The 20085-nt window shown below is 61.7% G+C and overlaps 4 protein-coding genes across 12 annotated transcripts in view; 2 read left to right on the top strand and 2 right to left on the bottom strand.

Moving 5' to 3' along the window:
• Window positions 1-405: 405 nt before the first annotated feature.
• OSGEP (O-sialoglycoprotein endopeptidase) lies at window positions 406-6321 on the bottom strand. 4 transcript variants are annotated; one of them, XM_034786637.1, is made up of 11 exons: window positions 6134-6318; window positions 4313-4432; window positions 3901-4076; window positions 3698-3793; window positions 2267-2316; window positions 2067-2145; window positions 1888-1953; window positions 1468-1558; window positions 1058-1133; window positions 664-762; window positions 406-583 (listed from the first exon to the last, which is right to left on the bottom strand). In XM_034786637.1, exons 1-11 carry the CDS (start codon window positions 6252-6254, stop codon window positions 544-546), a joined length of 1014 nt encoding a protein of 337 aa, XP_034642528.1. In that variant the 5' UTR covers window positions 6255-6318; the 3' UTR covers window positions 406-543. The 4 variants fall into 4 exon arrangements, 3 of the variants coding, with proteins under 3 accessions (XP_034642528.1, XP_034642529.1, XP_034642530.1); XR_004647793.1 differs by lacking the exon at window positions 1058-1133 and having other exon boundaries at window positions 6134-6319; XM_034786638.1 differs by lacking the exon at window positions 1468-1558 and having other exon boundaries at window positions 1058-1191; window positions 6134-6321.
• Window positions 6322-6406: 85 nt separating this feature from the next.
• On the top strand, window positions 6407-11356 carry APEX1 (apurinic/apyrimidinic endodeoxyribonuclease 1). Of its 3 annotated transcripts, none has more exons than XM_034786641.1 (5): window positions 6407-6561; window positions 7051-7186; window positions 7448-7635; window positions 9460-9652; window positions 9936-11356. In XM_034786641.1, the coding sequence occupies exons 2-5, from the start codon at window positions 7126-7128 to the stop codon at window positions 10448-10450; spliced, it is 957 nt and encodes a 318-aa protein (XP_034642532.1). In that variant the 5' UTR covers window positions 6407-6561; window positions 7051-7125; the 3' UTR covers window positions 10451-11356. The 3 variants fall into 3 exon arrangements, with proteins under 3 accessions (XP_034642532.1, XP_034642531.1, XP_034642534.1); XM_034786640.1 differs by having other exon boundaries at window positions 6430-6614; XM_034786643.1 differs by lacking the exon at window positions 6407-6561 and adding an exon at window positions 6657-6791.
• A 1110-nt stretch (window positions 11357-12466) lies between these two features.
• Window positions 12467-17463, bottom strand: PIP4P1 (phosphatidylinositol-4,5-bisphosphate 4-phosphatase 1). 3 transcript variants are annotated; one of them, XM_034786645.1, is made up of 7 exons: window positions 17233-17462; window positions 16682-16872; window positions 16134-16240; window positions 15666-15771; window positions 15278-15330; window positions 14839-14929; window positions 12467-14593 (listed from the first exon to the last, which is right to left on the bottom strand). In XM_034786645.1, exons 1-7 carry the CDS (start codon window positions 17384-17386, stop codon window positions 14450-14452), a joined length of 846 nt encoding a protein of 281 aa, XP_034642536.1. In that variant the 5' UTR covers window positions 17387-17462; the 3' UTR covers window positions 12467-14449. The 3 variants fall into 3 exon arrangements, with proteins under 3 accessions (XP_034642536.1, XP_034642535.1, XP_034642537.1); XM_034786644.1 differs by lacking the exon at window positions 15278-15330 and having other exon boundaries at window positions 17233-17463; XM_034786646.1 differs by lacking the exon at window positions 15278-15330 and having other exon boundaries at window positions 17189-17294.
• Window positions 17464-18587: 1124 nt separating this feature from the next.
• PNP (purine nucleoside phosphorylase) overlaps window positions 18588-20085 on the top strand; it is a 13854-nt gene continuing 12356 nt past the window's right edge. For both annotated transcript variants that reach the window (XM_034786634.1, XM_034786635.1), the window contains exon 1: window positions 18588-19306. In XM_034786634.1, coding sequence (XP_034642525.1) covers window positions 18915-19306 — 392 coding nt within the window. In that variant the 5' untranslated portion in view covers window positions 18588-18914. The remainder of the gene's footprint in view (window positions 19307-20085) is intronic.

Raw genomic sequence — 20085 nt, 5'->3', positions numbered from 1 at the left:
TCACTCCCGACCCACAGCCCCGTGCTAGCCCAGCCCTGCCCCTCCCCCAGCCCTACCGGTGCCCCTCACTCCTGACCCGCAGCCCCTGCTAGCCCAGCCCTGAGCTGCCCCCCAGCTCTGCCGGTGCCCAAGTCCCAACCTTCAGCCCCTGCCAGCCCCCCCCCCCCCCCCCCCGTTCTCCCGGCCCCCCCCCCCCCCCCCCCCCACCCCCCCCCCCCCCCCCCTTGGGGCCCCCCCCCAGCTCTGCTGGTACCCCTCACTCCTGACCTGCAGCCCCTGGTAGCCAGGAAGGCAGGCTGAGTACCCCAACTTATTGCCCCAGTGGCAGGGTTCAGGTGAGGGGCTGGGGCCAGGCCCGGAGGCCACTCCCTGCCCAGCCCCCCGGGCTCAGGAAAGGAATCCCAGTTACAAAAGCAAATGTCTTTATTGTGTGTTAGGGCTGAGTTCCAGCCAGCAGGGCCTTCGAGCCGCGGCCACCCTGCTTGGCGCAGGCCGGGGGCAGCAGCCACTTTGGGGCCTGTCCTTCGCGTGGGAGGGAAGGGGTTAATCACGCCAGGTCACCTCCACTTCATCTGTCCGGTACCTGTGGGGAGAAGAGAGAGTCAGGGGGCTGGGGGCTGTCCCACGGCTGAGACCTCCCCCCATCGCTCTCCCCTCCTCTACCTCTGCGTGATCCACGAATCCTCTAGCTGCGTCACCTGCCCCGTGCGGAACATCTCCCAGCCGGCCTGCGCGATCATGGCCCCATTGTCAATGCAGAACCTGGGGGTGGGGTGGGGGGGGAGGAGGGAAGAGGGGGAGATGAGATCTCCTGCAGGCAGTGAGGCATGGGGTCTAGTGCTTAGAGCGGGAGGGGGCTGGGAGCCAGGACTCCTGGGTTCTCTCCTGGCTCCGGGGTAGGGGTGCCAATGCCCTAAAGCACCATAGCCAGAATCTCCCACGGGAATCCAAGAGCTACTGTCTGGGGGGAGAATCCCACTGCTCCCACCAAGCTAGGGCGGGCTAAGGGGTTGCTGGGACCCTAGCTCCACAGGGCAAGCTGACGGGCAGTCGGTACCTCTCATCTGTAGCAAACAGCTTGGCTCCCCTCTCTGCACACATGATCCGCATCATTTCCTGCAGCCGCATGTTACCTGGGGGAGGGGCAGGGTTAGAGCCTGGGGGGCACAAGCTGGTGTGGGGTGGTGACACCTGCGGAGGGGGCAGGTTTCAAGCTGAGACCCCAGTCTCAGGACACAAGTGACACGAGCTGCGATGGCGTCAGTTGAGCCCAGGCACCAGCCCCAGGCTGCGCCTGCCAGGACTGTGGGGGAGAGCCAGCGAGCCCCTGCCATAGGGCAGCGATCCCGGGGGGGAGGCAGGGGGCGAGTGGAGAAGCAGGTGTGGGGCTAAGTATGGGGACCAGGTGGGGAGGCAGGGTTCCCATGTAGTGACCCTCCCCCCTCGCGCCATGGTCCCGGCACATACAGCCGACTCCGCCCACGACGAGGGCCTCCTGTGAGCCGCAGTGCGCCATGGCCCGCTCCGTGATCTCCACCAGCATCGCGAAGAGCGTCTCCTGGGGGCGCAGCACAGCTAGGACAGTGTCACTCGCTCCCAACCCACAGCCCACCACCTCCTCAGCGCTCCTCACTCCCTCCCCACAGCTCCCACAGTGCTCCTCACTCCCAACCCGCAGCCCCCCGCAGCCCCCGCTCGGCACTGCTCGCTCCCTCCCTACAGCTCCCACAGTGCTCCTCATGCCAGACTCGCAACCCCCTTCCCCAGCTCCCATGGTGCATCTCACCCCCAGCCCGCACTCCCCACCTCCTGATGTCCAGGGACGGTGCTCCTAACTCTTGACCTGCAGCCCCTGCTCTCCCAGCCCTGAGCTGGGCCATTCCTCACCTGGAGAGAGAAGCAGAGATCCTCCGGGGTGCACTCTCCTGATGCCAGCATCTTGTGAGCCACCTCCTACAGGTCAGAGAGGGGGTTCAGGGCTCCTGGGTTCCCTCCCAGCTCAGAGAGGGGAGTGGGGGCTAGTGGGTAGAGCAGGGGCTGGGAGCCAGGACCCCTGGGTTCCTCACCTCTATGTGGGACAGGATCCCTGAGAAGGACACATCCATTCCCTTCACTGTGTAGGGCAGTTCCACCAGCTTCTGTCCCCTGGGGGGAGGAGACTGTGTTAGACCCTCCCAGAGCCAGGGATCTAACCCCGGAGTCCTGACTCCCAGCCCTGCTCCAACCCCCTGGACCCAACTCCCCTCCCGGAGCTGGTACCACTCACTTCTTCGCCATCTGTTCGATGTTATAGCCAGGGCTGGGGTCATTGGATATCTAGGAGGAAGAGACACCAAGGGGGGGTAAGGCTGGATGCGGGGGTACCAGAAGGCCCCATCCCAACCTACTAGCCCCTCCCCCCCCACTTTGCTTTGGTCCATTTTGGGGGGGGGAAGGGGAGAGAACGACTTGAAGATAACAGCTCCTTTCAGGCCAAAACCTTTCCTGCAGTGAGGCTCAGGGCAGGGGGTGTTCTGGTGGGACTCAGGTGAAATCGGTCCTCCCCAGTTTTGAGCTACAGAGAGGGGAACGAAGCCTGGGGCCCGTTTGCCAAAGCTCCGTATTGATTTACTGCTAAATCTCACAATCATTTTCCACTTCACTTGCAAAGAAACAAGTAAATTCCAGGCCAAGAACCTCGGTTAGTGCTGAAGATCCCCACAACCTGCTCCTGGCTTTTAAAAGCAGAAAACTGAATGCCAAAAATCTTAGATTAATGTTAAAATTAATGCAAAGTCTCCAACTAAGTGAGTGCAGATTATTTGACAAAAGTATCTATTTTTATGCTGGCTTTAGTTGGAAATGTTTGACTGTAAAGTTACCATTAACCTTAGATTTCGGCATTTAATTTCCCCAATTTCAGGGAGAAGGAGAACAAAAGTTACTGTTTTCTTTAAAATGCAAGGAAATTCCATGCCAGAAAACCTCATCTTCAGTTGCTCCTGCCACAGGGAAAAAAAGGATTTTACAAGAAATCCAGGAAATTGGGTGTGAAGTTTTTAAAAAATGGAAGCATATAGAATGTTTGTGAAAGATTGATTTCAAGTCTTATATAAAGCAAGTTATATGCTAAACATCGTCTGATTTTGTACAGTATTCTTGGATTATAAAGAGAATAAAATTGCGAGTTGTTTAAAAAGCAACCAAACTAAGAAAATTCTTGTTTGCCTTTAGAAAAAAAGCAAAGAAATTCCACTCCAAAAAAACTTAGGTTAAATTTAAAATTGCACCGAGTATTTTTCAACGAGCGTGTGCACAAAACCAACACTAATCTGGAATTCCCTTGTGTTTAAAATGAACAACTTCACCCAAACACACCAGAACTTGGAGTCATGTGACTGTTAAAATCTTGAAGCGACATTTCTCCAATGTTGCTGTTGCTAAATGTTGCTAGTGAAGGAACCAGAGGGATTGGAACCTGGCGCCCTGTTTTTTAAAAAGCAAGGAAATTAAATACCAAAAAACTTGTTAATGTTGAAGTGCCACAATCAGGAAACAGAAAAACTCTGGGTGACTCACTTAATGGTAATAGAACCCAGGAGTCCTGACTCCCGGTCCCCCCCGGTTCTAACCACTAGACCCCACTTCCCTCCCAGAGCCAGGGATAGAACCCAGGAGTCCTGACTCCCAACCCTCTGGCTCCCCAGTGCCCTCTCACCTTCAGCACACGGGCGAAGCGATCCAGGCAGTTGCCCACAGCGATGTCGATGGTCTCCCCAAAGATGCGATACCGGCGCTCCGAGTACGCGATGACCTGGGCAAGAGGAGCAGAGCGGGGCGATGTACAGGGCTGCCGGGATCTCCTGGGTGGGGGCCTAATGCGGCGCGGGGTGGGAGGTGAGGGGGAAGCGTCAGCCCTACCTGGGTGTTGCCCCCGCTGACATACAGCACGGTGGGGTTCTGGGCGCCTGTTATCAGCCGGCCCATCTCAATGTGGCCCACGCAGTGATTGACACCCAGCAGGGGCTTGTTCCAGAGCTGGGCCAACGTCCGGGCCACCACGGCCACTGTCACCAGTGGGGCGCCCATGCCGGGGCCTGCAGGAAGAGTGCGGAGTCAGCACGGGGCCCTTGGGGGGCCACCCACCCACACCCCCACTCACCCTGGGCATAGGGCCTGGCCCCCGGCCCCACCCTCACTCACCCTGGGCATAGGGCCCGCCTGCGCCCCCCACTCACCCTAGGTATAGGGCCTGGCCCCCGGCCCCACCCTCACTCACCCTGGGCATAGGGCCTGGCCCCTCACCCTGGGTGTAGGCCACACCCCCACTCACCCTTGGTGTAGGCCACGCAGTCCACATCTGCGGGCTCCAGCCCTGCCTCCTGCAGAGCCTCCCGCAGCACGGCCAGCACACAGCCCCGGTGGTGCCTCGCTGTCTGCCCCGGCAGGAACCCTGCCCCAGAGAGACAACGTCAGGGGGTGAGGCTGGCAGGGACCAAATGCGGGGGGCGAGGGGGAGAATAAAAGGGATCAGATGTGGGGGGCCTGGAGGAGGGAACCAGACTCATCCAGGCCTGGAGCAGTGGGGAAAAGGGACGTGCGTTTGGGGGGAGGAGGGGGCAGGGAGGAGATCAGGAAGCCTGGATTCATCCTGGAGAGGGGGTTGGATGAGAGGCCAGACTCAGAAAGGAGAAAGAACCCAGGGGGGAGGATTGGGAACTTTGGGGAGGGGGGTCCCAGGGAGAATCCTGGCAGGATTTGGGACAGGGGAGGCCTGGAGGGGGAGGGGAAGAGGGTGTCCTGGGGGGGGGGGGGCTGGGGGGGGGGGGGCCAGGGCAGGGGGGCAGATGGATGAAGGGATGGGTAAGGACAGGGGGTCCTGGTGGGGGTCCCTGTGAGGCTTGGGATGGGGAGGTCTGGGGGGGATGCAGGGGAGATGGGGATTAGGGGAGTGGTTGGGGGGGTCCCAGGGTGGAGGGGTGGACAGAGGGGGGATAGGTAGGCCCGGAGAGAGGTCCCAGGGCAGGGTAGGGGCGCAGAGGAGATTGGGGGTGCAGATGGAGGGGGAATGGGTAAGGATGGGGGGGCCCGGGGCAGGGTGGTGGGATGGGTAAGGATGGAGGGGGAGTGGGGAGGGGCCCCAGGGTGGGGTAGGGGCAGGGCCGGCTTTAGGAAATGCGGGGCCCAATTCGAACATTTTCGGCGGGGCCCCGGCAGGGATGACAAAAAAAAAAAAACATGTAAAAAAAGCCTTTCATTACTTAGCAACCGGTTCCCTATAAAAAGTTCTGATTTAAGGGATGTGCCACAGTATGTATTTTTTATACCAATAGGGTTACCATACGTCCGTATTTACTCCCGGATGGCGATTTCAGAACCAAAAAGTCTGATATGTCCGGGAAAATATGGATATACGTTAACCCTACCTAAAGTTCTTTTTTAAAAAGATGGGCCTGAACTAGAAGTGAGCTCCGTTTCACAATCCCTTGGGGGGGGGGGGTGCACATGTGTGGGTCCCAGCTGCTCCCTGCCCCCCTCATTGAAGTAGATGTGCAGGATTATGCCCTGGGAACTGCCGGGCACCACTGGACATGGGGCTGGCTGGAGGAAGGGCAGGGCTGACTGGAGGTAGGGTCTGGCTGCAGGCAGGGCAAGGGGTGCGAGTCTGGCTGGAGACAGGGGGGTGTGGGGTGGCCTGGCTGGCTTCAGGCAGGGCCGCAGGGGTTGGCAGGACTGGAGACAGAGGAGTGTGGGACTGGCTGGCTTCAGGCAAGGGGGTGCGGCAGGGGTTGGCTGGAGACAAGGCAGGGGGTGTGGGGTTGGCTACAGGCAGGGCAGGGGGTGCAGGGCTGGTGCGGGAAGGGCAGGGAGTGCAGGGCTGCTGCAGGCAAGACGGGGGTGTAGGGCTGGTGCGGGCAGGGGGTGCAAGGCTGCTGCAGGCAAGACGGGGGTGCAGGGCGGGGGGTATGGCAGGGGCTGGCTGCAGGCAGGGGGTGCAGGGCTGGCTGGAGACAGAGGCTGGCTGCGGGCAGGGCAGGGGATGCGGGGCTGGTGCGGGCAGAGGGTGTANGGGAATGGGTAAGGACGGAGGGGCCGGGGCGCAGATGGGGGCGGACAGAGGGGGATGGGTAAGTACGGGGGGGGCCCGGCTCACCCTGGCCCGGCGCGGGCACGAAGGTCCGGCGGGGGTTGCTCAGCACCCGCCCGTCCCGCACCAGCCCCGCCCCCACCTTGTTGGCGCTGCCTTCCAGCCCCAGCACAGTCACCGCGGGCATGTCCGGCGCGGCAGGGGCAGCCCGGGGGCCTCCCGCACCCGCGTCACAGCGGAGCCCCGCCCGGCTCGCAACACGTGAGACCGGAGTTCCATTACCACGCCCACTCCTGCCCCGCGTGACATCGGAGTTCCTAGCCCTCCGTCCTCACGTGACACGGCAATCCCGCCCATTCCCGTCCCCTCTCGGTCCGCTACAATCCCAGGCCCCAGACACGTGATAGCGTGGCGCTCTAGCCCCGCCCTTCCCCGGCACGTGACCCTGCCGCACGTGTCTCGGTCGGACTGTGCAGCACTTTGTTCCCGGACAGGTAGTGGGGCGCACGGGGATCGGAGCGGGGCCTGATTGGCCGGGAGCCGCGCGGTGAGAGACGGGCGGGGGCTTATTGCGTGCGAGGGCTGAGATTGGCCAGGGAGGTCGGTTTTTATTGTGCAGGAAGGGCCGCGACTGGCCAGATAGGTGGGTGTTTATTGTTCAAGGAGCTCTGTGATTGGCCAGAGAGCGGGTGGGAATCATGCTACGAGGGCTGTGATCGGCCAGGTAGGTCGGTGTTTGTTGGCCATGGGCGTGGGTGTTTATTGTGCAAGCAGGGCTGCGATTGGCTAGGGAGCGGGGGGGGTTATTGTGCAATGAGCTCTGTGATTGGCCAGGGATCGGGGAGACTAACGCAAGAAGGTTTTTGATTGGCTGGGGAGCGGGAATGGGCATTTGGCCTGGCCTCCCTAGTTCTCTGGACTGTTGGGTCTGTGGCCTGTGCCCCTGATGCTGATTGCCTTGTGCCTGCTCGCTTCCCCCACAGGCTGCCCCCAGGATCCTGTGGCTCGTGGCTCAGCGGTGTCGGCTCCTCAGCGCAGGGCCCACCTGGTGGCAAGAGATGCCCAAACGGGGGAAGAAGGCAGAGGATGTGGACAGCGCGGACGAGCTCGAGGCCACAGGTAACCGCAGCCCCGTGGCACGGCAACCCCTCCCTGCTCCCTCTCATGTGCTCCCCACTGCACTCCTCGTGGCATGGTGCCCCCTTCTAAGCCCCGCCCCAGTCCCTGCGGCATGGCGCTCCCCCATCATTTCTTGTGTATCATGCTAGGAGGGCTGGATGGTCCTTTGGTTTGACCCAGTAGGGCCATTCTTATGTTTTTGGCACTCCCCTGGCTGCTCAGTGCCATGTCCCAGCTTTCCTTCTCTCTCCCTCTCCCCAGAGCCCGAGGTAAAGAAGAGCAAGAAGGGGGCAGCCAAGGGCCTCAAGGAGAAGGTGGCAGAGGGCCCCATCCTGTACCAGGATCCGCCCAACAAGCTCACCTCCCCCAGTGGGCAGAAGTACACCCTGAAGGTCACATCGTGGAACGTGGACGGGCTCCGGGCCTGGGTCAAGAAGAAGGGGCTGGAGGTAGGAGTGGCTCTCCCAGGCACTGGTCTCTACCAGTCCTCGCTGGGCTAGGCAGCTCCTCCCCAGTTTGGACCACCCGGGTTGGGGCCCTGGTCTACAGCAGGTAGAACCAGGGTGCCAGGGGCTAAGGCCACCCCTGCCCCTGCAGAGCCTGCCCTGTGGCCTAGTGACTACAGCTAGAGAGCTTACAGCAAGGGGGGCTGGGAGCCAGGACTTACTGGTTCTCTCTCTGGCTCTGCTATTGACCTGCTAGGTGACTTTGGGCCAGTTCCTTCCCCGCCTTATGCCTCAGTTTCCCCACCTTTGCAGTGGGGATAAGGATCCTGACCTCCTTTGAGCTCTGCTGAGAAATGCTCTAGCCGAGTTAGGGATTGGGATTTTTTCCCTGCAGAAAAAATCTTCCAGGTTTTGGGGGTGGGATTTCGCAGTGAATTTCATGGGTCAGATTTTCCACCTGGAGTTTGGATTCCCACATTCTCAATTTGGAGATTTTTTGGAAATCCAGAAATTTGGGATTTTTAGATTTATTCCATTTTCCTTTCCTGCTTTGTGCCTCCAAGTTGAGTACAGTGAACAACGGCTGGGCTGTGGGAACATTGGCGTGTGCTGGAAAAGTCACCTAATGTCAGAGACACAGAGCTTCTTAGTGGCCCCTCCCGTTCTGCTGCCCCGGACTCCTAGGTCCCTTCGGCACTCACTAACTCTTCTCCAAAAGTAGAGACATTTGCAGACGTCCTAGAATAGGAGAAAAACAAGCAATTTGAATCCTAGGCATCCTGTCTCTGTTACATTTCCATCAGTAAATGGGGATTGGGGCCGGGAGGGGGTGGTGTCCTAAATCTCCAAACACGTTTGCTTTTCCTAACCCAGAATGAAATTTTAACTCAAAATTGACATTCGTCATCCCCCAAATCCCGCTGGACAGGGGAAAATGTTGCAGCTGTAAAAAACTGAAGCAGTTAACACGGGTTCATGAATGGCTGATTCTCTCGAGGTTGGTCCACAGACGGATTTGTACCTGGCTTGGTTCCAGTGGGATCGTTCAAATGGGTCTGAAGTCTGGAAAAGGTTTGGGGGTGAGGGTGGATAAGTAGCTGGATATTGCTGGGGCCTGCAGGAGTCATACGACTCCGGGATGTAGAAACAGGCGAATCTGGAGTAGGTGCAGAGAGGTTATTTTACTTCTGGGATCTGAAGCTCGACAAATGCAGCCTGGAAATAAGGGGTACATTTTTAATAATGAAGGTGACTATTTGGAACAGTGTGCCAAGGGTTGTGGTGGATTCTCCATCCCTGGCAATTTTGAACAGCTCTGCGCTAGGAATTGTTGCAGGGCGGTTCACCAGCCTGTGCTATCCAAGCAGTCAGATGAAATGATTCCACTGGCCCCTTCTGGCCTTGGATCTGTGACTGTCCGTAGCGTGGAAGTGGTTTTACTGGTCTGAAAGTGCTGTTGCTGGTCCGGCTGGTCCCCAGCAACCAGCACCGGAGATCCATGGCCAGGGGCAGGGAGGATGCGTGTGGTCCGAGGGAAGGGATAAGCCGGAGGGAAGTGGGGTGGAGCTGGGGGGCAGGATACCTGGGTTCTCTTCCTCATCATATGAGGTTCCCAGAGAAAGGGATCCGGGGGGTTCCTGAGAAGAGGGGGGGCAGTAGCAGAGTCGGAGAGCAGTGGGGCACCTGTGACATCATTTTCTACCCAAGGAATGGACCCCAGGAATCCTGGCTTTCATGCCCCCCCACAACCATTAGCCCCACTTCTCTCCCAAGGCTGGGGAGGGAATCCAGGCTTCCAGCCCCGCTGACCCCGCTCTCCCCACACAGTGGGTGCGTGAGGAGGACCCTGACGTGCTGTGCCTGCAGGAGACCAAGTGTGCAGAGAAGCTGCTGCCCCCCGAGATGCGGGAGATGCCTGAGTACCCCCACAAGTACTGGGCCTGCGCCGGTGCCAAGGAGGGCTACAGCGGGGTGGCGCTGCTCTGCAAGACTGAGCCGCTCAGCATCACCTATGGCATCGGTAGGGACCTGCCCCGCCCCCCAGCCTCTGCCTGCTGAGCCTGTGCTCCCTGCCCACTGTGCCCCCTACCAACCTCTGCCTGCAGACCCCTTTGCCTGCTGCCAAGCCCTGCCTGCCGATCCCTCTCTGCGCCCCCTACAGCCTCAGCCAGGCCCTCTGGCTTTTCCCCTTGTCCATGCATCCCCCCACACCCATGGCCCTTTCCCTTGACCCCTGCCCATGCCCCCCGTGCCCAGGGCCTCTCCCCTTTGCCCTCTGACGCACGCCCCGTGTGTCCCGGCAGGTGAGGAGGAGCACGACCAGGAGGGCCGGGTGATAACGGCTGAGTTCCCCTCGCACTTCCTGGTGACAGCCTACGTGCCCAACGCGGGCCGGGGGCTGGTGCGGCTGGAGTACCGCCAGCGCTGGGACGCCGCCTTCCGGGCCTACCTGCGGGGGCTGGATGCTCGCAAGCCCCTGGTGCTGTGTGGGGACCTCAATGTGGCCCACACCGAGATCGACCTGAAGAACCCCAAGGGCAATAAGAAGTCGGCAGGCTTCACGCCTGAGGAGCGCCAGGGCTTCGGGGAGCTGCTGACAGCCGGCTTCACCGACACCTTCCGCCACCTCTACCCTGACACGCCCCATGCCTACACCTTCTGGACCTACATGATGAATGCTCGCGCCAAGAACGTGGGCTGGCGCCTTGACTACTTCCTGGTCTCGACGCGCCTGCTGGGGGTGCTGTGCGACAGCAAGATTCGCTCCCAGGCCATGGGCAGTGACCACTGCCCCATCACCCTCTACATGGCCCTGTGAGCAGGGCGGGGGGGGAGCCATACAGCCCGATATGGTCCCAACACCCCTGGGAGCGGGGTGGCCCATGTAGCCTGATATGGCCCTGACACCCCTGTAGCCATGTGAGCAGCATGGGGGAGGGTGGGCCATACAACCTACTATGGTCCTTGTGGCCCTATATGGCTCTGTTGGGGGGGGAGGCCATACAGCCTGATATGGTCCGAACACCCCCGTATAGCCCTGTGAGCGAGGGTTAGGGCCATACAGCTAGGTATGGGCTAAACACCCCCTCTACAGCTGTGGGAGTGGGCCCAAAAACCTCTCTATGGCCCTGTGTGAGGTGGGGGGATCTATATGGCCCTACCCCTTCTCTCTGTAGTCCTGTGAGCAGGGTGGCCTGTACACCCCTCTATGGCTTTGTGAGCACAAGAGGATTGGGCCCATGTGCCCCTATATGGCCCTGTGAGGCCAGGGGGAGTAGAGGGAAAGGGCCCCCCACACCATGATCAGGGGTGAATTCCCCCCAAAATGAGACCTGATTCAACCCCCCAACTTGTGGGACCTGGTGCGGTAAAGCCCAGAATATCACCAGATCCCTCCCCATCCCAGAGACCATGATCCTCCAAATTCAGCCCTGAACCCCCAAACTCACCCAGTGACACTCCAGTCCCAGAGGCCAGGAGCCCCCCCAGCTATGAGCAGAGCCCCCTGAACTCATGTACCCCCTGAGGGCCATTCAAGCAACCCCCCCCCGTATACCAGCCTCCCGTCTTGCTGCCCTCCATCCTAGCCTCCAGAGAATTCCTCACCCCAGGAACTATTTTTTACCTGTAGAATTAAGCTGCTGCCTCGCCTTGAAACCAGCCCCCCATTCTTTGAGGGGGGCTACAGAGCTGCAAGGAGCATTGATTAAAGGCTTTGAAAGGAGATGCTGTGTTTCATCTCACCGGGAGGGGGGAGTGAGGTGGGGCTAGGAAACATTCACCCTCACGCTGTTCCTTGGCCTTTCTAACTGGGGTCCCCCATGGGAGGCAGCTGCGAGTGAAGGGGGGCTTTGTGGGGGGCAGAGATGGACTGGGGTCCCTGCTGGGACATCACAGCCTAGAACAGAGGGATCCCTGCAGACATTCAGTTTCCAGTTACAGAAGTAATGGCTGGGAGGTGCCCTCAGTGTGACCGATGCTGCTTGGGTCTGCAGAGAGCCTGAGCCCACTGATGGGAGAGGGAGAAGTGTCCCATGCATCTCAATGGGGTGTTCCATTCCACCCCCACTGCTCTGGGGGAACCCCACCAACTCCACACCTGAAGGGGGGGTTTGGGGTGCAGCAAATGGGGTGAGCAGAGCCCTCCAGCTCCTGGGGAGGTCATGGACAGGGGTTGCCTTAATCCATACGCAGCTGGTTTTGCCACATGTGGGCCAAGAAGGAGTTGGGGTCCTACAGAGGGACACCCTCAGGGGCCCCCCACATCTCCAGCAAAGGGGTGGATCCAGCCCTGGCCCAGTGGAGACACCAGCCCGCCTACAGGACACTTCTCTCCCAGGACTCTTGCTACACTCCCTGCCTCTCCCACCCCCCAGAGCTGGGAGAGAACCCAGGAGTCCTGGCTCCCAGTTCCCTGCTGTAACTACTAGACCCCACTCCCCTCCCAGAAATCCACATCCAAGCCAGGAGCAGGAGGTTCTAGGGGGTGCCAGCACTCAGGGCACTGATCTCCAATCAGCCCCCTAGCCCCCACCTTCAACCACTGTCAACCTAGGGGGCGCAAGCCCCATGGCAGGGGACCGGCTGGCTCGGAGTGGGGAATGGGGCCTTTTCCCTCTAGGGGGTACTAGCTGAGAGCAGGCCTCAGGGTGCAGGCGGGCTGGCTCAGGAGTATGTCCCCCTGTCCCCACCCCGGGGTGTCCGTGACTGTTCTTTTGCCCCTGTGGTATAACGAGCTGGTGGGCTCTCAGCCCGGCAACAGGCCCCACAGCCCCAGCCCAGCCCCCCCCCCACAGGTCACCGTGGGGCAGAGCAAGGGAGCCAGGCGGGCGGGTGGCGTATGGAATCTCTTTATTTACACTGTCAGGACATCCATCAGTCAGGCCGGCCCTCCTCAGGGCTGGGACAGACTCACCGGGTTAAAGTAACGCTGCACAGGGTGGGGTGGGGTGAAAGCCCGGGGCTGGATTTAAATAGCTATGTACAGGGGAATGGTCAGTATGTACAAGCCAGAGCAGTGGGGGGCCCCAGGAAAGGGGTGAACCCCACGTCCCACCCCCCAAAGATCCCTGAAGAACTGAGACCGTTCCGGTCTCCCTCCCCGAGTGAGAGGCCAGCCCCAGGCACCCCTCATCACCAGCCCTCTGGGGAGCTCACCCCTGGTCCCCTGCATCCCACTGGGGATCCTCAAACCACACACCAGAGAAGGCAGGGCCCAGCCAAGGGAGCCGGTGCAGGGCCGTGTGGAGAGGGGAGGAATTGGGAGCAGGAGACGGGGTTGAGTTAGGATCACACCCCCCCATGCAGCAATGGGGGCAGCGCTCTGCTCCCCAGGCTGCAGCGATCGGCCCAAGGGGAGGTCAGGGGCTGGATGGGAAGGGGTAGCCCTGTGGGGGAGCTCAGAGGCATGCTGGGAAGGCTCAGGGCCCCCATGCAAGGGGGCTATTACCCATTGGCTCCCCCCCCCCCCAGAATGTGCAAAGGGGTGGGGAGGAGGGAAGAACAAACCCAGAGCAGCTTCCCCCCGGGCATTAGAGACAGTGCCCCCAGCTGCTCCTGCCAGGGGGAGGATCAGGGCAGGGGCTGCTCCCCACCAGCTACCCCACCCAAATAAAAGTTACCTTTGGTCCCTAAACAGAGCAGGGGCACAGGCCTTTCACGTCTAGGCGGGGCTAGCTCCCATCCAGCCCCAGGGCAGACACTAACTGGCTCAGGGGGGCAGGGAATGGGACATGGGGTCTGTTCCCTCTAGAGGGCGCCAGCTCCAATGTGGCCCTAGGGCAGAGGATTGTCTGGCTTGTGGGGAGGAGGGGTATGGCTGACAGAGCACAGATCAGTGGGGTGAACGGTGGCCTAAGAGATGACCCCACCATGAAGCAGCAGTGAGCTGAATCCTTCTCATCCCCCCTCTCCCCCGCTGTCAGCTCCCCTCCCCACCGGGTCCCATCCCCCCCAGAATTTACTCAATGCCTCCCCGCTGTGGGGCCCCCTCCTGCCCCACTTCCCTGCAGGCCAAGGGGGTGCTGGGCATGGCAGTGCCCCATCAGGAGGGACATGGGACCCCCAGTGACTTAGCAGCCATGAGGGCTTCCTCCTTCCCTCTGGCCACCTCATCCGGGGTGGTGGGTTGCCGCTCCGTCAGCTAGGGTCCCTTGGGTGCAGGGGGTGTCATGAGAGGGAGGAGGTCCCAGCTCCATAGTCCAGTGTCCCTTGGGTGTGTGGGGTTTCTGGGGTGGTGGGTCCCAGCTCCATCGTCCAGTGTCCCTTGGGTGGGGGCAGTGGGTCCCAGCTCCATTGTCCAGTGTCCCTTAGGTATGTGGGGTCTCCGGGGTGGTGGGTCCCGTCTCCATCGTCCAGTGTCTCTTGGGTGTGTGGGGTCTTCGGGTTGGTGGGTCCCAGCTCCATCGTCCAGTGTCCCTTGGGGGGTGGGGGGAAGGGGGGTCCCACCTCTGTCGCCCAGTGTTCCTTGGCTGGGGGGAAAGGGGGAGGTCGGGGCCCATCTCCGTCACCCAGTGTCCCTTGGCTGGGTGGGTTCCCCGTCTCCTGGGTGGTGGGTCCCAGCCGAGCCACTGTAATCCAGCTCCCTCTCGGGTTGGTCCAGACAGAGCTACCATAGTTCAGCTGCCCTCTTGGCCTGGTGGGCCCCTTGCCCTTGAGGCCACCGCAGCCGCCTCCATTGGTCGCGTCCCATGGGGGTCTCCTGCTCAGGGTCCGGCGGGATGGGAGGGGAGCAGAACCAAGGCGAGAGGCACAGGAGCGGACCAGGGGCTGGGCAGAAGCTGGCTGAGATGGACGGGCTCCCTGCAGCAGGGGTGGCTCAGGAGAAGTTCTGGACGGGGTGGCTGACTCGCATGCAGGCCCAGTACATGGCCCGGCCTAGGCACAGCACAGCCAGGAGAATGACCAGCGCCCAGGAGGCGTAGATCCCACCATACCGCCGGGCATGCTTCCACGTGCCAAACTGCGCAGAGAGAGACAGCAGGGTCAGGACTCCTGGGTTCCAGCCCAGCTCTGCGCGGGGAGGGGAGGGTCTAATGGTTGCGGGGAGGAGGGGTTTGGAATCAGGACTCCTGGGTTCTATGTCCAACAGGCCCTTCCCCACTCAATGTCCCCTTTCTCCCAGGGCAGCACAGAGACTCAGACACCCTGGGCAGTCCTTAGGCTCCATCAGCACGGCCCGCTCCCCTGCCCCGGTCACACACTCACCGCTAGGCCTGTGGCAGCTACAGCCACTAAGACACCCAGGAGGAGGCAGCAGATGCATCTCTTCCGGGGGTACCTGCGCCCGATGGAGGAGCTGGGGGGAGAGAGTCAGAGTCAGACATGGACACCCAGGAGTCCTGGCCCCCTGCTACATTAGACACCACTCCTCTCCCAGAGCCAGGGAGAAAACCCAGGAGTTCTGGCCCCTGGCCCCATTCCTCTCCCAGAGCCGGGAAGAGAATCCAGAAGTCCTGCTTCCGAGCTCAATCACTCCCCATGCCCTTAGACCCCACACTTGGGCCTTGCTTTCAGAGCCCCTTCCACTCCTCGGCCTCCCAAGCCCATGTGGGCCCAGCCCCACCCCCAGGACCAGGCCTCTCTCTGGCCTGTAGTTGTGGCCTGGGGCAATGGGTCTCGCAGTGGGGAGGGACAAGAAACTTACACTTTGCGGCAGTGCGGGCAGCGGGCTAAGGTGCGGTCTGTGAACTCTGTCCACTGGGAGAATAAGAACCAGAGAGAAACACACATGGGATGCCCAGCCTCCTGCTCTACACACTACACCTCATGCCCCTCCCACAGCCAGAACCCAGGAGTCCTGGCTCCCAGCCTCCTGCTCTACCCACAAAACCCAACGCCCCTCCCACAGTCACAGATAGAACCCAGGAATCCTGGCTCCCAGCCACCCCATCTCTACTCACTAGACAGCACTCCCTTCCTACAGTCAGGACGCAGGAGTCCTGATTCCCAGAACCCCTGCTGAACCCCACTACACCCTGCACCTCTCCCAGAGCCAGGGACAGAACCCAGGAGTCCCGGCTGCCCCTGCTTACCAGGAAAGTATTCTTGCAGTGCCCACAGATGACCCGCACTCCCACGGGCTGGGGCTCAGGGCTCAGGGGCCCTGGGTGCACCGGGCCCAGGTTAATGATTCTTTTGCTGCAGCAGGGGAGAGAAAGCAACACAGATGACACTGGAACCCTGCCCTGTCTTAGGTACCAAGCCAGGCTGTGACCCAGGGACCACTGGTGCCAACTGGTAGAGGGCACAGGGGGTGCCCAGGAGGTTACAGGGATCCCCGGGGTCCAATAGCTGCACACTAATTCAACACGAGACATTTGCATGGCTGAAAGCGAGGGCGTTGTGTCTACACTGGAAGTTGTGTTCCTGAAGCGAAGGCTGTTCAGGCACAGACAAGGTTTCCTCCCACTCAGGAACCCAGGGAAGTGTCACCCAGGCCCAGTGTGCCCTCGGTGCCACCCCCCCACCCAGCACAGCAGGGGAACCCCCCCGTGGCTCACCAGTAGGGCCGGGGGCAGGCGATTCGCTGGGACGTCACCTTGCAGATCAGCAGGCAGTTGCAGGGACATCTCACATACTTCTTCCCCGGGGGGGCGTTCTTGATCGGCTGCAGCAGAGACAGAAAGAAGACCTGAGCCTGCGGGGTGCTGGAGGCCAGGACTCCTGGGTTCTATCCCTGGCTCTGGAGGGAGCACAGTAAGCTCAGACCTTTTGCTCCACTTCCTCTGGTCCCAGCCTCAGGGTCTCCCAGCTCCAGCCAGATCCTAAGGGGGTCTTCAGAGCTGAGAATTGTCATTCCAGCTCTACAGAATAACCTTCTTCCGATGCCACCTGCCAGGGGCCAACAGACAACCCCCAAATCCCTCCCATTCCGGGGGGCCCCTCAGGGGCACCAGCTAGGCTTGCTGGAAAGACAGAGACAGGCATACGGCATGGGAAGAGGGTAGTGGGACCTCACGGGGAGGTTAATGAGGGATCCAGCCCCCCCCACAGGACACCTGCGAGATCACCCCAGCCTGGCCCAGCCCCCACAGGGCTCCCGGCTCACCGTGGCCTCGTTGCAGACGCTGCACTTCACCACGTGCTGGTGCATCTTGCCCTCCACATTGATCAGGCTCTGGCAGACGCGGCAGGTGATCATGGGGGCGCTGCCACTGTCAGGGCTGGCCATGGGTGAGTAGGGCGGGGGATCCTCACCGGGCAGCACAGCAGGATGCCCGTCTGGGAACGGTGGGAAGCCTGGGCAAGGGAACCACAGGCTACAGTCACCCACAAGCCAGCCTGCCCTAGGCCCCTTAGCCACGGCCACCTCCCCAAGCTCCTTCCCCAGTCCCACCTTCCATCAACTCAACAAACCATATAGCTCCTCCCAGTTCCCTTAGCTCCGCCCACCAAGCCCAGCAGCCCCGCCCTGGCACCTGCAGCCTTCCACAGCCCCACCCACGAAGACCCCAACCCCACCCACCGAGACCTCTAACCCCTCCCCAGAACCTATAGCCCCCACAACCCCGCCCACTCAGCCTTAGCTCCGCCCATACACCCCCTCCTCACACGCCCATTAGCCGCGCCCCTGCGGGGCCACGGGGCGGAGCCGCTCACCATGGGGCGGGGCCGGCTTCCCTGCCGCGGGGGCCCCGTAGGGTGGGAGCGGTGCGGAAGGGACGAGCCCGCCAGGCCCGGCCAGGGCCCCGGGAGTGCCAGGCTCGCCAAGCTCCGCGGGCAGCAACGGGGAGCGTTCGCCGTCACCCGACATCGCCGCTTCCCGGCTGCCGTAGAGCCCGTCCCCGGCTCCCCGCAGTGACGTCACGTGAGGGGGCGGCCGCCTATTGGCCAAGAGGCGACTGGGTAGCCGTCATGTGACGCTGGCGTCACGTGAGCCCATACTGTCCTCTCATTGACTGGCGGCGGGCAATTCCCAGCACGTGACATCAGTGCTCCCCGCCTATTGGCTGGATTAGTCGCCTTCCTCATGTGACCCGAACTGGACTCCCTCAATGGCTCGACCAACAGCGCCTTCCCCCACGTGACCCCGGGGGCTTCTCTTACTGGCTGGTTCCCGCAATCAGTCCCACATAATAAAGGTGGCATCCTTTGTTTGGCCAAGGGCGTTACCACTTTCACGCCTCCTGATTGGCTGGGCACAGCAACTACCCCTCCCGCGACCCCGCCGGACCCCGCCGTTGGCGGGCGCCCAACTCGCCCTGCCCATGTGAGTCCCCACCAAGCCCCGCTCCCATTGGCTGCTCCTCGCTATCTGTTTCCCATGTCAGTTGAGTTGGGCCCCGCCCCGTCCCGTTTGCCATAACCCCCTCCCCCTAGCGCTGGCCCCTCCCACTACCTGGCAACGACCTTCCTTATAGCCCCTCCCCCCCCGCAACCCGGGAACTCGGGCTGTGGAGCGGGACTGAGCCCCGCCCGTGGATTTTCCATCCCCCCCCATTTCACTTCCTGGGAAGCATATGGCCCCGCCCCCGAGCCCCCCCCCCGGCGGGGGCGTTCTGCTGGCGATCTCGGGGGGCTGAGAACCGGGGGGAGGGTCGCTCCAGCGCTGGGAGAGGGCGAACAATCAGGAATCGGGGGGTGGGGTTTACAGTTACTTGTATAAGAGAAAGCCCCGAATATCGGGAGGTCTGGCGGGCTGGAAATGGGGGGTTCTCTGGCGCGCTGGGGGGGCTGGATTTGGGGGTGTCTCTGGCACGGGGGGCTGGAAAGGGGGGTGTCTGGCACTGGGGGGCTGGCAGTAGGGAGGCTGGAAAGGGGGTGTCTGGCGCGTTGAGGGGCTGGATTGGGGGTGTCTCTGGCACTGGAGGGCTGGGAGTAGGGTAGCTGGATTGGGGGTGTCTCTGGCACTGGAGAGCTGGAAAGGGGGCGTATCTGGCGCTGCGGGGATGGGAGTAGGGGGCTGGAAGCGGGGGTGTCTGGCGCTGGGGGACTGGAAGTAGGGGAGCTGGATTGGGGGTGTCTCTGGCGCCGGGAGGCTGGGATTGGGGAGGTGTCTCTGGTGCCGGGGCGTAGGAGTAGAGTGGAGTCTCTGGCATTGGGTGTTTGGGAATGAGGAGGGGGTAGAATGGGAGTCTCCCCCTGGTGCTGGGGGACTGGGAATGGGAGGGCTAGAACTATGGGGTCTCCCCCGATGCTGGAGGGCTGGAATGGGAGGTCTCCTCTGGGCATTGAGGAGCTGGGAATGGGGGGGGGCAGTATAGGGGGTCTCCCCCAATGCTGGTGGGCTGGAAAGGGGGGTTTCTCTGGCGCTGGGGGGATGGGAATGGTAAGGGGCTAGAATGCGGTGTCTCCTGGTGCTGGGAATGGGGGGGGTCTCCCCTGGACAGTGGGGGTCTGGGAATGGGGGGTCTCCCCTGGACACTGGGGGTCGGGGATCTAGAATAGGGGTCTCCCCCAATGCTGGAGGGCTGTATTGGAGGGTGTCTGGCGATGAGGGGCTAAAATGGGGGATCTCGCCCCTGGGCACTGCGGGGCTAGGTGTGTGTGGGGGGGTCTCCCTGGCTGCTGGAGAGCGGGGTGTGGGGCTCTCCCCCGGAGCCGGTGCAGGGCAGGGAGCGGAGCTGGGGCCGGGCCGGGGGCGGGGCGAAGCAGCCGGAGTCACCGGCCCGGCCGCGCCCGGCTCAGCATCGCCCGGACCCGCCATGGAGCCGGCAGCGTCGGAGGAGTGCAGGTGTGCGCGGGGGGAGGGGCGGATTCCTGGGTGCTCTCCGGGAAGGCTGGAGACCAGGACTCCTGAGTTCTATCCCCAGGGATGGGAGGGGAGTGCGGTCAAGTGGTTACGGGGGGGAGACTGGGAGCCAGGTAGCCTGGGCTCTCTGCCACTGATGCCCTGAGAGAGTGTCTAGGCGCTGGGGGCTGGTGGGGGTGTGCCGGGCAGTCTGGGGAGGCGTTAATTAGCCCTGGCACTGACTGACTAGTGGCTGGCACTGGGCCCAGGACCCCAGGGAGGGGCTGGGCTGATCCTCTAGTGCTGGGCAATGGGTCTGCCTGGGGAGAGCACCCCCTGCTGTACCCCCCAGCCCAGCGCCTCTGCTGTGCCCCCCTCGCAGCCCAGCGCCCCCTGCTGTGCCCCATGCTATATTTCGCCCACTGCCCCCTGCTGTACTCCCCCTTGTAGCACAGCGCCCCTGCTGTGCCAGCTACTGTACTCCCTGCAGCCCAGTGCCCCCTGCTGTACCCCCCCCCCGCAGCCCCAGCTGTGGGGAGCCCGGCACAGTGACCCCAGCCTGGTACAGTAGGGCTAGTTCTGACCCACTCGTAATGGGTGAGGGGCTGTCTGCTCCTGCAGGGAATGTGGGACTAGGGTGACCACACAGCAAGTGTGAAAAATCGGGACAGGGGATGGGGGGTAATAGGATCCTATATAAGAAAAAGACCCAAAAATCAGGACTGTCCCTATAAAATCGGGACATCTGTTCACCCTTTGTGGGACTCTCCCTGACCCCTTAA

The sequence above is a fragment of the Trachemys scripta genome, chromosome 12 (genome assembly GCF_013100865.1).
Source record: "Trachemys scripta elegans isolate TJP31775 chromosome 12, CAS_Tse_1.0, whole genome shotgun sequence".
Classification (NCBI taxonomy): domain Eukaryota; kingdom Metazoa; phylum Chordata; order Testudines; family Emydidae; genus Trachemys; species Trachemys scripta.
Note: the sequence above shows the minus strand (reverse complement) of the source record. Positions and strands in the feature narration are given on the sequence as shown.